At 43.6% G+C, this 17,168-nt stretch overlaps 1 protein-coding gene across 2 annotated transcripts in view; it reads right to left on the reverse strand.

Moving 5' to 3' along the window:
* SLC10A7 (solute carrier family 10 member 7) overlaps positions 1 to 15,817 on the reverse strand; it is a 279,118-nt gene extending 263,301 nt beyond the window's left edge. Inside the window, exons 1-4 of one of the 2 annotated variants that reach the window (XM_043971560.1) lie at positions 15,584 to 15,817; positions 7,477 to 7,559; positions 2,267 to 2,314; positions 435 to 571 (exon numbers count right to left, since the gene is read on the reverse strand). In XM_043971560.1, coding sequence (XP_043827495.1) covers positions 435 to 571; positions 2,267 to 2,314; positions 7,477 to 7,559; positions 15,584 to 15,683 — 368 coding nt within the window. In that variant the 5' untranslated portion in view covers positions 15,684 to 15,817. The remainder of the gene's footprint in view (positions 1 to 434; positions 572 to 2,266; positions 2,315 to 7,476; positions 7,560 to 15,583) is intronic. The other variant, XM_043971561.1, reaches the window with a different exon arrangement.
* Positions 15,818 to 17,168: the final 1,351 nt, after the last annotated feature.

Genomic DNA, 17,168 nt, shown 5'->3' on the forward strand with positions numbered 1-17,168 from the left:
TTACTGTTGAGGAAACAGACACACAGCAGTAAGTGATTCCCCCAAAGTCAAAGCAAGGCAGCACCAGCAGCGCTGCGTCACAAGCCTCCTCATTATAAGTCCATTTTTGTTTTCCTTTCCATTTATTACACCACTACCTGACAGTACAATTTATTTTAAACACCTGCATTTAAATGAACACACCAATCTTTAAATCTGAGACAACATTTTCAAACTTTTTTGGGGAAAAAAAGTCCTTTGTTAATACAACTGGTGTTCTTAGCACAGAAGGGAAAAATTCACTGAAGAAAATAAATATCTGTTCTGTGAATAAACTTCTACATATGTTTAAAACATGAAAAAAACTGGTTTGAAATAAATTCTCCTCAGCTACCCCACCTACCCCCCCCCAAAAAAGAACACTTTTACAAATGCACTGCTTTTTTTCAACATACCCTTTTAAAAGCCATTCGTTGATAGATGTAACTGAGAGCAACTGAAGAAAAAACCATATTGTTGTTGGGAAGAATGCAAGTGTAAAGATCTGAACAAAAAGATGTAATTTTATATGCATCAAAGCACTAGTCAGCTCCTGGAAAAAAAATGAAAAACACATTTTAAAATAGTTTGGAAGAGAGATATGTACAGAAAGTTCAATAAACCCAGTTATTTTATTTTGGTATTTCTTTGTAATTCATTTCTTACATTAAAAAAAAATAAACCCATAAATAGATAGGACTCTAAGGGGAGAAAATATTCCCTAGAGTGCTTATAAGGTGTTTTAATTTAAATTGCTAAAACAGACTAATTTATCTTGAAAATACAACCAATTTAATTTAGACAAGGGAAGAGCTTTTTACCTTTGCTAATCTAAGAGAAAAGAGTATGTTAAGCAAAATACTACTATAAAAATGTTTTCAGGGTGACTTTTTAACCTACTTAACAGAGAAGTTTGTTTGTTTTTTTCCTGGGAGGCTTTTAATTTTTATTGCTATCTTTTGATTTTACATCACTTTTGTTTTGAAATATATTTCTCTCCTTTCCCCCATACAAAAAGTCATTCCTTATAATAAAGAATAAAAGAGAAAAAGAGGAGAAGAAAGTAGTTCAGCAAAACTAACAAGAATTAACCATACCTAACAGTAGACAGGAGATTCCTCACCCATAGCCCACCACCTCCCCCTTCCACCCCCCCAGCAAAGAAGGGAAGAAGTACATTTTGTTAATGCTTTGAATTCTTTTAAACAATTTATGAGCACCAATTTGCAAAAAAAAAAATGCTATGCTGGTTATAAATGATCCTTATCTAGTCATTAAAACCAACTTAACTACAACTGTAACCAGGTAATAATAGTTTGTCACTGGTTGGTATCACTGTATCTTCTTGAAAATATTTAAATAGCTTGATGGCTCTATGATTGCATCCGTGTTAGTACTCCTGGGCCTTAACCCATCCAGATGTTCTCAAGCCATGTGATTCCAGTCCCTTCCAGTGCAGCTAAGAGTCTACCCAACACTGCAGGCCTTCCTTCTTCTAGACCAGTGCTTCTCAAAGTTTTCTCTGCCATAGACCCCTTGAGCAATCTGGTGAGGTCTATGGACCCCTTTCTCATAATCATGTTTTTGAGTAATTAAAAGAAATAAATTTCAGGTAGTAGTAAAAAATAAAGGTGTAGGGGACAGCTAGGTGACAAAGTGGATAAAGCACCGGCCCTGGAGTCAGGAGGACCTGAATTCAAATCCGGCCTCAGACATTTAACACTTACTATCTGTGTGACCCTGGGCAAGTCACTTACTTAACCCTCATTGCCCCGCCCCCAAAAAAGGTGTAATTTTTTTCAATCCAAGTTCACTGACCCCCTGAATTTTATCCACAGCACTCTGGGGATCCATAGACCACAGGTTGAGAACCTTTATTCATGGTCAACAATTCAAACTGATCTTTCACCTGCTCTACTTCACCTTCAGTTAATTCAAATCAGTAATATTTTTACTGGATTTGATAATGATTTTTTAAAGTAAAAAACAATGAAAAAGATACGTGAAATCAAAGCACAAATATCCTATTGAGTTTCACACACAAAGAAGCACAAATAGCACCAGCCCTGGATTCAGGAGGACCTGAGTTCAAATCCGGCCTCAGGCACATAACACTAGCTGTGTGACCCTGGGCAAGTCACTTAACCCCAACTGCCTCACCAAAAAAACCCAAAACAAAACAAAACAAAAAAAGAAGCACAATTAGTCAACCATTAAAATAGTTCAAGGTTCAACTATATAAACTTACATGGGAGACAGCGCAAACATAGTCATTCCCATTTTGCAGATGAGAAAACTGAAGATCACAGAGAGAAAATTAACTGGTTACAATCACAGGGCTAGCAAGTATCAAAAACCAAACCCAGGTCACCTGACTTCCATGCCCAATATTACAGTAATTCTGTGGCTCTTCTTTCCATTCAAATAAATAGTTATTGCAAACAATGTGTTGATGCCACACTCATTTTCATCAACTGAGAGAATTTACAGCCCTTCCAGGGTATCAGCAGACCTCTCAGTAAGTTGCGATAATGGAAAACAAATCACCCTATGGCCAATATTCTGATTCTAGCTAGACAGATGACATTTCTGTAGTCAAAGGACTCCCTCCAGGTCCATACTGGAATTTCTTCCATTTAGGTAAGTCACTAGGCTAAGGACTCTGGGAGGAAAGGGAGCTCAGGATTACATGACCCCCAAAATCCTAACAATTACAGTTATTCAAAAGTGGAACTGGCTGGCTTGGAAGGCATTGGCTTCCTCCTCACTGGAGAAGAAAGGAGAGGAAATGGATCCAAGACGCAATCGCTAAAACTCGTTATAAGCTACAGTGAGGTTTCTTATTGAGTTTCTCAAAGGTCCTAGGAGCTTTAGCCTGGTTACACTAAAGGAAGGACCCCTGGGAATTCAGGCCCCTCAAACCCCATCAGAACAGAGCAGAATTTCCATCTGACACCCATCCCACCAAGATGTCTGGAGTCTTCAGTGCCCTGACTAGGGATTAGGAAGACCCGAGTTCCAATCTTCCTTCAGATACTCACTAACTGTTATCCTGGGTGACCTATCTGTAAAATGAGGCTAACAACAACACATATCTACCAGGGTTATTATGAGAATCCAATGAGATAATATATGCAAAGTGTTTTGCAAACCTTAAGGGCACTATAGAAACCTAAGCTATTATTAAAATGTTGTTCCTGTCCTTCAAATGAGATATGAAAAGCACTTTACAAACCTTCAGGTGATATAAAAATCATCATTAATGATGATAACTATTATTCAAAGATGAGACCAGAGACATCTCTAGGCCTGATCAAAGCTCCCAAAGTTACACAAAACTAAACCTCCTCTACTTCAGAGGAGGCCCAAGCAACACAAATTCTCGTCTCTCTTGGAAATAAATTGCATCCAAGTGCGATCCCCTGAGCATTTCAGACACACTAACAGAATGAACTGAGGTTAGGCCTTGGGTCCTATGCCAGAGGCGTGAAACAATGTGGCACCCAGCACGATATTTACCAAGTCACTCATTCATGAGGGTCCATGATATTGGCTCTTGGGCCTAGAAACTATCGTGGAGGCCGGAACATTTTCAAAATTGCCACAGTGTCCCAAAGTCAGATATTCTCCATACCGACTTTATATATTCAAGAGGATAAACCGAGATTTCACATATTAAAAAAACATGAAATCCAAAATTTTATTACTAATAAGAACTAGCATTTTCTAGTGCTTTAAGGTTCACAAAGTACTTTATATATGTCAATCTCATCTTATCTTCACAACCACCCTGGGAAGTTGGTATTATTATTATCGCTGTTTTATATAGAGAGAAACTGAGTTTAAGAGAGGTTAAGGGACTTACCCAGGGTTATACAATTAATCAAGTGTCCAAGTCAGGATTATAACTCAATCCTTCCTTACTCGAAATCCAACATTCTAGCCATTGTACCCCTAGCAGATCGGCAGGTAGAGTTTAGAATTGCATATTCAAATACGTACCAGATCATACAAATTGTTCCCCAATGCAAAGTGCTTAGCATATAGTTGGTGCCTAATAAATGTTAGCTGGCTGACTGATCTTGGATAAAATATAAGCTCCTCAGCTTGTCACTGAAAGCCCTTCACACCCTGGCTCCAGCTTCCCTTTCCGGAAATTTCCTTCTTGTCCATCTCTTCTTCACCACCACCACCACCACCACCACCACCACCACCACCACCACCACCACCACCACCACCACCACCACCACCACCACCACCACCACCACCACCACCACCACCACCACCACCACCACCACCACCACCACCACCACCACCACCACCACCACCACCATCACCACCACCATCACCACCACCATCACCACCACCATCACCACCACCATCACCACCACCATCACCACCACCATCACCACCACCATCACCACCACCATCATCATCATGTTTCCCCCATCAGATTGCAAGGTCCTTGAGGACAGGGATTATCTTTTTCCTCTTTTTGTACCCCTAGCACTTAGCACAGTGGCTAGTATGTAGCAAGCACTTTATAAAAGTTTGCTGACTGACACAATAATAACAAGAATAAGAGCAGCTAACATTTATATCACACTTTAAACCTTGCAAAATATTTTTATAACTATTTCATTTCATCTTCCCCAAAGCCTTGGGAAATGGGTGCAATTCTTATCTTCATTTTACAGATAAGGAAACCAAGGCAGATAGAAGTCAAATGATTTGCCCAGGGTCATCCAGGTAGTAAGTGTCTGAGGCAAGATTTGAATTCAGATCTTCCTGACTCCCAACCCAGGGCTCTATCTACTGCACCAGTGAAGGACAACTTTATAAAGTCCTCTAAAGTTTGCAAAGCACTTGACACATTATTGGTGCTTCCGAACAACACCAGAAGGTAAAAACTAATGGTATCATCCTCCCCATTTAACAGAGATGGGCACCTGCTCAAAGGGGTTGGCTGGATCACACTATTACCTAGGAAGTGTCAGAGGCAAGATTTAAAGCCAAGACTTCCCGCCTCCCAGGCCAGGCCTTTCTGTGCTGCAGCACTCTACCATCATCCCCATCTTCTTCTCTATATACCCAGCTAAGTAAACAGAATAAGAAAATGGACTGATTGGTGTCGTGAGAAAAGATAATTAGTTCCTGGGCTAAGTAAGTTGTTATTGTTGTTTTTCAGTTGGGTCCAACTCTTCATGACCCCATTTGGGATGTTCTTGGCAAAGATACTAAAGCAGTCTGCCATTTCCTTCCCTGGTTCATTTTACAGATGAGGAAACTGAGGCAAACAGGGTGAGGTGACTAGTACCCAACCACACGGATCTAACCTCAGGTCCTTCTGACAGAAGGCCTGGCACTCTATCCACTTCACCACCTAGCTAGCCCCTAAATAAAATGCCATTCCCTGCTATGACCTCACCTCTGTGCCATACCATTTTAGTGGCCACTTCAACAAGTGCTTTAAGAACAAGAAACCAATGTCATTCATGAGCTCAGACTTCTGGATTCCTGTCACTTCTTTTTAGTATAAAAGATGAACTAGTAAAATTCAGAAACTGAGAATGGAATCCATTGGCTCAACCTGTGGCAAACAGGGTTAAGCGACTTGTCCAGGATCACACAGTAAGTGTCTGAGGCTGGTTTGAATTCACAAAGATAAGTCTTCCTGCCTCTGAGCTTGGAGGTTTATCCACTTTGCTACCTCGAAGCCCCAACATATAGTAGGAGCCCACTACATTGACTGATTTGTAACAGAACAATTGCTTTTAACTATTTCTTCAAGAGTAAATTTTCTCTATTTTCCAGATTTTTACCCTCTTCTAGAACAAACTCCTCTTTCTAACTTAAGAATCTCTCTTCACTTTCACATTTAGGGACTTCTTTGCCCAGAAACATCTAGATCACTAGGAAAACAATGGCTATTACTGCTAGATAATGTGTTGTGACTTAAAAGTAAAGATACACGGATACATCCGTGGGAACCTCCCTCTGCCAATGTAGGTCACAACTCATTTATAACCTAGCAGAATCCCAAATTTAGAGATGGAAGGGACCTCAGATCACCTACTTACTTCCCAATACTCATTTTACAGATGAGGAGGAGATAATACTATTTCATGGTCAGAGAATGCTTTAAGTTTACAAAGCCCTTCATTATTATTTCATCTGATCTTCACAATAAATGGGGGAAATGGGTGCTATGACTATTTCTGTTTTGCAGATAAAGAAACTGAGGATTAGAAGCTTACACAGTTCACAAGTATCAGAGACAGGATTTGAACCTGGGCATTCCCAACTCTAAGTCCAACATCCTTATCACAACACCAGAACTTGCCTAAGGCAGAGGGCAAATGCCTTATCTAGGCACACACAGTGAGTGAGTATCTGAAGCAGGTCTTCTATCCACTAGGCCCAGCACTCTAACCATTATGCCATGCTGCCCTGCCGTGTGTGTGTGTGTGTGTGTGTGTGTGTGTGTGTGTGTGTGTGTGTGTGTGTGTTTTAGCAGGGCAGCTAGATGGCTCAGTAAACGCTGGGCCTGAAGTCAGGAACACCTGAGTTCAAATCTGGCCTCAAACATAGATCATGTGACCCCGGGCAAGTCACTTAACCCTGTTTGCCTCAGTTTCCTCATCTGTAAAATGAGGAGGAAATGACAAACCACTCCAATATCTTTGCCAAGAAAATCCCAAACAGGGTCACAGAGTCAGACAAGACTGAACAACAACAAAATACATTCATTTGTTTGTTTATCTTAAAACATGGACTAGCATTTAGAAACAGCTCCACAAGTATGCTAGTGGTGAGCCCGGGTAACACCCACAAAGTGGACTAAGTGACCTCAAGGGTGCCTTCCAACTCTAAATCTAGGATCCAGGGGTTAGAATGTCATGTTGTAAAGAGCCTATACAAACCATCCAGAAGTTACAGGGCCCTGCACATAGCAGCTCAAATATGCTGAAACTAAGCTTTTGCAAGGAGTGTGGTCAGAAGGCATAAGGGCCCAGGATAACATCGGTCCCACTGCTACATCAATTATACTCAAAAGCAATCCAATGAAAAGACGATCATCCCGCAGGCCTCCTAGAACATGCAATAACTTGGCCCCTTTTGCTAGGACGAACTCCTATTATCTTCACTAATACTGAAGCAGAACACTTTATAGTAAGGCACCACAGGGGTCAAGCTTGGGTTCTCTTCTGTCAACTCGGAGTATGGAGACTGTAAAGCTTCTAAGTGGTTATGCATTATTGTAAGGATCCAGTGAGATAAGGAGTATAAAGCTTGTTACAAATACTCCATAAATGGGGGCTATTTGTTGTTGTTGTTATTATTATATACTTCCCATGACAGACAGATTTATTCAAGGTCACTGAAAGGGCCAAACAGATGACTAAGGTTAGATATTCTTGACTCCTGGTTTTCACGATCCCTTTTTGTTGACAATACCTCTGTTTTTAGTGACAGTCCACTGTTAAAGAATATGGCTGAAACAGCAATGTAGGTTATAGTCAGTTCAGGCTTCAGTGGTCCTAAAAAAGAGAGAGAGAAAGGGAGAGAATGAATATAACAAAGTGATCCACACAGAACTTGCAGTTTGGGCAGGTAGGTGGTACAGTGGACAGAGTGCCTAAGTCAAGAAGACTCATCTTCCTGACCTCAAATGTGGCCTCAGACACTTACTAGCTGTGTGACCTTGGGCAAGTCACTGAACCCTGGTTGCCTCAGTTTCCTCATCTGTAAAATGAGATGGAGAAGGAAATGGCAACCCACTGCAGTATCTTTGCCAAGAAAACCCCAAATGGCTTTATGAAGAGTCAGACATGACTAAAACAACTTAACAACAAAAGTTCATGAGGTAGAACTATTTGGTCAACAACTCCCAGAATTAGAAAGAACATAAATATGAGCACTGAGGGTATTCTCCTAATTCCCCACCAAAACATGCTTGTCTTAACTATATCTTGCAAAACACCAGACATAGCATAAGGGATTACCAACATAAATCCCAGGACCAGAAAATAATGCATGGAACAGCAACTCCCATCTAGCAAATGGCTTTGTTTCCAAGTCCAAAGTTCTGTCCTGGGCACTTCTCTCCCTTCTCCATTTCTGTGTCTGTCTGTCTCTCTCTCTGTGACCCCATCAATTCCCATGGAATTCTTCATGCATATGATTCATAAGTCTATATAGCCACACTCAGTTGCTCCCCTGAGCTCAAGTTCCACATTACCAACTACCTACTAGAGTTTCAAACTGGATGTCCCACAGGCATGTGAAACTCAACATGTCCAAAACAGAATCCATGATCTTTCCTCCAAAGCCCACTACTAGTCCAAATTTCACTTTGACAAAAGACATCACCATTCTTCCAGTCTCCCAGGTTTGTAACTTCATCCTTCCCTTTATTCCTCACTCTCCCTCAACTCCCCATATTTTGTCAGTTGTCGAATTCTACCATTTCCACCTCCACATCTCTTGATTCCAACTCTTCTCTCTACACCTACATCCACCACTTCATTTATTAGACCACATAAACTATTTGAATAGCCTTTTATTTGGTCTCCCCGCCTTAAATTTCTCCCCACTTCAATCCATCCTCCACAACAGTGCCAAAGTAACTTTCCTCAAGTAAAAGCCCGACCACCACTCCTCTTCTCAATAAACTTCAATGATTCCCTGTTTCCTTAAGGATAAAATTTAAACTCCTCTCTTTGGCCTTTAAAGTGCTTCAGAAGCTGGTACTAATCTCTCCTTCCAATTTCATTATACTCCCTTTCTAGCACCCTAGAGTACACCCAAACTAGCCTTCTCTCTGTCCCTCATAAATGGTGCTATTCTGTCTCTCTCCCTCTCTCTCTCTGCACTGGACATCCCCCATAGCTGCAACATACACCTTCCTCAACTCTGCCTCACTGGATCCTTTCTTAAGATTTTCTATCTCTTCATCTTCCTTCCCTCAACAAACTCTACTCTGTCTACACCATGACTTCCAGTTCCTTGACTCCTCAATTCGCTCCCAGGCCATCTCCCCTCCTCTTCTCCCCATCTTGACCCCTTGATAAGCCAACTCAACTCTACAGTCTCCTCTCCTCTGCTGAGTACCTACTCCTACCCCTTTATTACTTCGATGATTGTGCTCCGCCAAGCCTCAGCCTTGGATCACTCCTGCCTTTCCTCCTACTCCTGTGCTGCTGAACAAAGATGGAGAAAATCACACGAACATTCTGACTAGGTACACCACAAATTTATGTTACATGTCCTCAACTGTACCTCCGCTGCAGCTAGGCTATCCTATTATACCTCCTTTATCGATTCACTATCCCACTCTCCACAGTGGCTCTTCCAAACCTTTTGTGTCTCCCCGTATCTCTCATGGCTACCTAGCCCAGCTAAGACTCTTGCTCCATATTTTACAAAAAAAAAAATTTTTAATCAAGGCCATTCACTATGAGCTCCCTGTTTTTCTCCCTTCATCTCATATAACTCAGATTCCTTTTGCCACCATTTCCTCCTTCACCCCAGTGTCATATGATGAGATGGCCTCACTTCTTACCAAAGCTAGTCCCTCTACCTCCTCAAAAGATCCCATTCCATACTATTTCTTCCCCCAAAATTGACCCCACTGTCATTCCTACTCTATCAATTATTTTCAATCTCTTCCTGTCTACTGACTCCTTCCCTGCTGCCTACAAACGCACCCATGTTTCCCTGATCCTGAACAAACCCTCGCTTGACCCTTCCATCCCCCATGACTATGGCCCTGTATCTCTGCTGCCTTTTTAAAATAAAGTCCTTAAGGTCATCTACAATGCAAGCCTCCACTTTCTCTTCTCTCCCTCTCATTAACCCTTCTACCTAAGGCTTCTGTCTAAATAGCTCTCTCCAAAGTTACCAATGATTTTTCAGCGGCCAAATCCCAAGTTCTTTCCTCAATCCTCATCCTCCTTGATTTTGCTGATGTCTTGGACACTTGATCACTCTCTCTGTTTCTCACTGGATTTTCAGGACACCATTCTCTCGTGGTTCTCCTACCTGACGACTTCTCTGTCTCCTTTGCTGGATCTTCATCCAGATCACACCCTCGAGATCTATCTAGGGGTTCTTCTCCCTGTATTCTACTTCGTTTAGTAACCTCACTGGTTTTCATGGACTTAATTACCATCTCCATGCTAATGAGTCTATGGATCCTGCTCCAACCTCTCTGGTGATCTCCAGTCTTCATGTTTCCAGATTCCTTTCGGACAACTCAAAGTGAATATCCAGTAGCTCTCTTAAACCCCTCAGGTTTAAAACTAAACTCATCGTTCTCCTTAACCCCCCCCCTTCCTCCTGCCTTCTCTGTTGCTGTAAAGGCCAACAACATCCTGCGATCTATCAGGCTCACAACCTAGGAGCTATCCTGGACTCCTCACTCTCTCTCAGGCCCCGTAGCCAAGCTGGTGCCAAGGCCTGCTGATTTCAGCTCTGAGACATCTCAAGAACATGTCCCTTTCTCACCGGTCACTGCTACCACTCTGGTGCAGGCCCTCATCACCTCACAGTTGGATTGCAGCAATACCTGCTGGCGAGCCTCTCTATTTCAAGTCTCTCACCACTCCAATACATCCTTCATTCATTCAGCCACCATAGTGATTTTTCTAAAATGCAAGCCTGATCATGTCACCCTACTACCAGAAAACTCCAGGGGTTCCCTATTGCCTCCAAGATCCAATATAAAATCCTCTGCAGTTCCAAGTCCTTCAGAACCTAGACGACCCCCCTCCCACATCTTCTGACACCTTAGTCTCCAACACATACTCTTCAATCCAGTGGCAATGGCCTCCTGGCTGTTCCACAAACAAAATACTCATCCCTCCACTCCATGCATTTTCTCTGGCTAGTTGTCCTTATCTCCACCTTGTGGCTTCCTGGGCTTCCTTTAAGCACCAGCTAAGATCATATCTTTTACAGGAAGCCTTTCCCAGCCCCTCTTAATTCTAGTGCCTTCCCCCTCTCACTTATTTCCTAACTATTCTGTATATATCTTGTTTATACATATTTGTTTACATGTTGTCTCCCCTGTTAGACCATAAGCTCCTTGATAGCAGGGTTCCTTCTTTTGCCTCTTTTTGTCTCTCCAATGATTAGCACAGTATCCAGCACATAGCAAGCATTTAATAAATGGTTTTGTTTGTTTGTTTACTATCTGACAAACTAAAGTCCTCTAATCTAAAATTCTTTGATCCTATGTAGATATAAGCCCACTAAATTCACAGTACTTTTTTATAGGTAAAGGAACATAGGGCCAGCTAGGTGGCACAGTGGATAGAGCACCAGCCCTGTTTTCAGGAGGACCTGAGGTCAAATCCAGCCTCAGACACTTGACACTTACAAGCTGTGTGACCCTGGGCAAGTCACTTAACCCCAACTGCCTCACAAAAAAAAAAAAAAAGGCCTTTAGGAATATAGATTTTTTATACCCTCAGCATACCGTGGGTCAACTAGCACTTTCAGGAGATCATGGCCAGCAAGTGCCTACTGAAGAAAACTTCACAACTCAATGAAACCCAACATACTCTGCTGCAGTGTCTATGTCACAATCCTACAGCATGAAGCATTTCTTTTTTTGCTGTACAGACTTGTAAATAAAAAAAAGTGACTTCCTTTTTAGAATTCATGCTTTATTCATAGTAATCATTCAACCTAATGAAATCTACAACTGGAAACCAGAAACTTACTCTGTATTTCAAAAGAAGAAAGCTACCTTTCTCCTTCTGTGAATACAACTGGGAAGCTCTGTGCTTACAGGTATCAATGATCCCTTATTTCTGAGCAGGTTAGATCACATCCAGACTATCAATATATCAAGTACCTACAACCAGGAACTGACTGCATCAAGGACCTGTAATTTTCATTTCTGAGAACTCCTTACAGGAAAGCAGATCAGAAGGCATCTACAACACACAGTCTTGGATCGCTGTTTGAAGTTCAGAAAAGTTAACTAACTTGCTTGTGATCACAAATGGAGTAATTGTGAGGAGGAGACTTATACCCAAGCTTTCCTGACTCTGGTCCAGAAAGCGACTGATATGTATCATATCCAGCAGTTATGTAATATTTGCATTTAACACGGCACACTGTTCTCATCCTCTAACTATGTGACTTGTTAAAATGCAGCCAGATTCAATGAGGGGCATTTGGGACTAAGACTTAAGGCATCTGAGCTCTAATCACCATTTGAGGGGGAGTTCTCCTCCAGGAAGCCCCTCAACTTAGATTCATAGAAGCTGCTAGAAGAAACCTTAAACTCCAATTCAGTTGTTTTACCAAAGAGGAAACTGAGACCTAAAGAATTCAAGCCACTAGCCCAAGTGCAGCACAGTCTGTAATTTAAATCCATTCTAATCAACTCACAGAGTGATTGTGAGCAGTTAGATGCCCCTGGAGTGGAGATGATGAGAGTTCAAATCCAGCCTCAGATAGTTAACAGCTGAGGGTAATTTTGGGCAAGTCACTTAACCTCTGTCTGCCTCAGTTTAGTAAACTGAGTTTGTAAACCTGAAAGCACTATATTTATGGCAAGCCTGCTATTTTTTTTTTTAAATTGGGCAGCAGGCATTCTTTATCCCCTTTGAAAGTAAAAATACAATACTGCATACAGCCAGGACTAAACCTCAACCATCATTGGAGAGAAAGCCAAGTACTCATTACAAAAATTACAAATATGGCCATCCACCAAAACTTTTCACAAATGAATTAACAATCAGGCTTCTATTTGGAGAGATGTCTAAGTTGTTTTACTATAATGGGCTTTTGTTGAAATGAATAACCCTCAAAATTGAACTCTCAATCTGAGAGGCAGGTGTCAGGCATATATGATCATTCCTTCTCTCCCAGCTTCCAAGGGTTGTTTTGGTAGGTAATTTAGAGGCTTAAAATTTAGTTTTATTTAAAGTGGTTGGGATGTTTAAGATAATCATGTTCAGAAGAGAGCTGAAGAGTTGAGGGAGAGAGGAGAAATTTAATCTGAAACTGTGTTAATTTATCATTTTAGTTCAACCCTACTCTGACCAAAAATACAAACTGCAAAAAATGAAGTTCTTTATTTCTAGAAAGTGAGTAATATGTGACCAGAAGAAAAAGGAATTATAAGTTGTACATGATTATCTAATGTTTTGTTCATCTGAGGATTTGGCACATTATGGAGAGACAGATAAAGAGACATAATAATGTTTTATATATGTGTATATAACACAGTCACTTTTTATATTTATACACATGCATTGTACATGTATGTATACATGAGTGTGAATGTACACACATGACTTATACCTGCCACTTTCATGCAACCAGTGCTACAAGAATAGATGCTATAGTCAACATATATATATGTATATATATATATATATGCCCAATATAACAGGTGATTTAAGGTGGAGGGGGATTTAATCTAATTAAACTAAGCCTCTAAATGACAAACACCCAGTTCACAGACTGTTGTGTGTTTTTTTTAACTTTGAAAGTCACACTGGACCCACAAGATTTCTTCTCATGTCATGTTCCAGAGATTTGATAGAGACCTCATTTTATTTCCCAGCTAGTACACCTCCCTTTCAGGAAACTAGAACATTGCTTCTAGAAATAAGTCAACACCCACCTGGTGGATTCCCATTATTAATGGCCTGGCAGACTTTCCTAAAGTTGTCTTCCAAAGTTACCACCCAGATACCTGGATGTCATTTAGAATGGTACTTTCTACACAAGGCAAACTGAAGCAAGGATATACTATGCTTCCTATAATCTGCATAAAACCAGTCTCTTCTGACTAGAGACATTTCAGTTCAGGCTATAAAGGTCACCCCGCTCCCTCCCCACTCTGTCCAACCCTCATGAATAATAGCTGACCTTTATTTAGGCTTTAAAGGTTTGCAAAGCATTTTACATACCTTACAGTATCTCACTTCTTCTTCCACAACACCTCCTGTAGAGGCAGGTGCTGTGCATTTTACAGAAGAAGAAACTGAGACTCACAAAGATTAAGTGACTGGCCCACAGTCATACAGCCAGTAATTGCCAACAGCAGGTCTCTCCTGACTCAACATCTGTTCTTACCTGAGAGGTAAAGGAGTGGTCTTCATTGTACAGAAAACGACAAAAATTACAGCATTTGCCTACAGGTCACAAAGAATCTGCATCAAAGGCAAATCAGTGGTACTTTCTAGGTCCAACAGAACAAAGCAATGGCAGCCCTGCTTTCCACAAAGTGACAAAGTTCTGGTGGACAGATTCCTACTTCTTGCCTCAATTAGCTGTCAGGTAAGGGACATCCCTTCTTCAGACTTCTATTTCCTTCCTAGAACTGATCTTCACAGTTATTCTAGAATAATACATTAAACTAGAAAAGTAACTAACGCTAAAGAAGGTGAAAACAGAAAAGCTCTCTATGCTGTCTACTTCAAGAAGTTCTCCAGGAAGCTGACTTCTCAACTTGGGGGTGGAGGCGCCTAAAAGACTTTGCTGCCTGACAGGAATAACAAATACCTTTCATTCATTTCTAACTGCTTTTATCAAAACAGTACAAATGACTGCCAATGAGCATTTGGATTTCAAACCTCCGGATGAAAATTTAGACACCAACACACCGGATCAAGAAGACCCATCAAACACTGAAATTAAGTTAGGAGTTTCTTGAATGGGAAAAACTGATTAGATTAAAAAGTGTAATTTTATCTGTTACTAAGTCACACTCTACCTTTAGAACAGAAGAGAAGGAAGAGATAAGAGGGACTAATGAGACAAACGTCTAACCATTTAGCCCCATGTATACAAGACTCCCCTTATCTGGGATCTGACAGTTTCAACCCCGGCTACATTTTATTAACCAATTAATATCCACACTCTACAAAGACTTTCTTGGGAGGTAGAGCTAGCCTTTCTGTTAGAAGACTGAGCTGGAGCTGGACACAAACTGGCAAACAGAGCTAACCCACCTCTCTGTGAGTTACTAACTCGAGCTGTAATCAGTAGGTGCCCGGGATGAGAGCACACGGAAGTAGTGCCCCTGCATGAGTATGCAACGTGTCAGTCTGCCTGAGCGTTTCAATGAAGCCTGGAGGTGGAGGGCAGGACGTTTTCCTCCTCGCCTCCGGCCTCCCCAGAAGGAGAAGGGGAGGCACCCGACAATAGGTTGAAGAAGTTCAGGTCTCCACGTGGTGGAAACCTTCAGGGACCCCGAGGAGTCAGGGCAATGCCAGGTCCCACCCGATGGGTTCTGGCTCCTGGCTGAGGTTCTCGGTCTGTGAGTGGGTCAGTTACACACTAGGTCTACCCCCCTGCAGCTTGACACTGGAACAGTGGGCTGCTCCTGCAAGTCCAAGGCCACAGGTAACCCCGACTCTCCCACGAGGATGGGGGGGGAGAGGTTAGTTCTCGCGGGGTAACCTCGATCAAGGTGCAGAGCTAAGGCGGGGAGCCTCCCCCTCCCCAGGCGGGGGTGCGTACACTTGGGCAGCGCCGCCTCCCTTCCTCGCGGGGCTGGATTCTCGCGTGGGTCGTGGGAAGGGGCCGCACTCACCGCCCTTGGCCCCCACGGACGGATCCATCTTCGCCAGCACGATGGCCAGCACGATGCAGAGGATGAACCATTCCTTGCCCAGCCTCTCCAGCAGCCCCATGTTGGCCTGGACCGGCGGGTGGGTTGGGGGTTTGGGTGCTCGCTGCTGGGCTTCTCCAGGGAGTGTTTGCTGCGCCCGCCCGCCCCGCGGCGCGCGCCCGGCTCGCTCCGGACCCGCGGCACCAGCCGGGGAAATTGCTACTTGTAAACTAAAGGCGAAGGGGGGGCGGGAGTGGGTGGGGTGGAGCCGCCGCCGCCGGCGGGCCGGGAGGAGTAGTATCCAGTGACGGGGAAGTCTCCCAGAGAGCCGCCATCGCTACCACGCGCCTGCTAATAGACTCGCAAAGGCAACCGCCGAAACTCGGCCGGGGCTCGGGGAAGCGCGGGCACCTCGGCTGGGGGCCCGGGCGCGAGCGCGCACGCACGCGCCCTCCCTCTCTCTCCCTCCCTCCCGCGGGGCTGCCGAGCGACTGAGCGCCCTATCCGGGGGCGCGGGGGAGGCGGGGGGGGGGGGGGGGTGCAGCTGTGGGTTGTTTGACCGGCGAGCGCGAGGCGCAGGAACTGCTGCTGCAGCCGATACCCCGAGCGAGGGAGAGAGAGAGTGAGGGCCCCTCTTTCAGCCGAGGGGAGGCTGGTCCTCCTTTGGCCCGGCCCGAAGTTGGGGGGGAGGGGAAGGTTTTATTTTACTTAGAGTGGGCGATGGGGGAGGGGAATCCAGCTGCAACAGCTGCCGGGGAGATTCGCGGGGTGCGCTGTTTTGATACATTACAATGTTTCTTCTGACGTCCGGCGTTTTGACGTGGGAGCCGGCGAGGAGGGTTGGACTCCTGCTTGCAGTTCCTGATGCCCGGCACCCGTGTTTTCCCTGGCTCGCCGCGGAAGAGGTTGCCCTGAAGCCCTCGGAACCAGGGCCCGAACGCGTTTTCTTTGCAATTTGTCGGAGGTGCTGGAGAGGCTTCGCTCTGCAGCCTTTCGCTGAACGGTGCGGGGGGAGGAGGAGAAGGGAGACGGGCTCCCATCGTGGGAACCCCTCTCCAAGCTCCCCGCCCCCCCAAGCTCTGGCTGGCTTGGAGCCGGCGGGCCATGCATGTGTAGAGTGGCTCTTTCCAGAGTTTGGGGGGTAGGGAGGGGAAGCTCTCCCATTTTCCAATGGAAAAAAAATTGAGTTTGTTACTAGCCTCAGTGCTCTAAGGAAACTAAGGCTCTAAGTTGCAGAGCCGGTGGTACTTAGGTGCACCTCTGGTGAAAACCACAAGACCAGTTCTAATGCCCATGGGCAAGGCACTGCCCTAGAGCCCGTGCTCTTTGCTTAGGGGGAGCCAATGTAGAATTTTAAAAGGAGTTTTTCTTTAAAAAAAAATTGGATTCTTTGGGGTGGAGAATACATCGTTGTTTTCACTAATGTCAGGAACTCTGAGTATGGAAACTTCTTCGACTAATGCAGAAGAACAGCTCTTGGACAAATTATAGTCATAGGGAGACTTTCTCCGGGTTTCATAGCCAGTATGTATGTGCCAGAGATTTGGCTTGAACCCACACCTCCCGA

Source organism: Dromiciops gliroides, chromosome 6, assembly GCF_019393635.1.
Source record: "Dromiciops gliroides isolate mDroGli1 chromosome 6, mDroGli1.pri, whole genome shotgun sequence".
Lineage (NCBI taxonomy): Eukaryota > Metazoa > Chordata > Mammalia > Microbiotheria > Microbiotheriidae > Dromiciops > Dromiciops gliroides.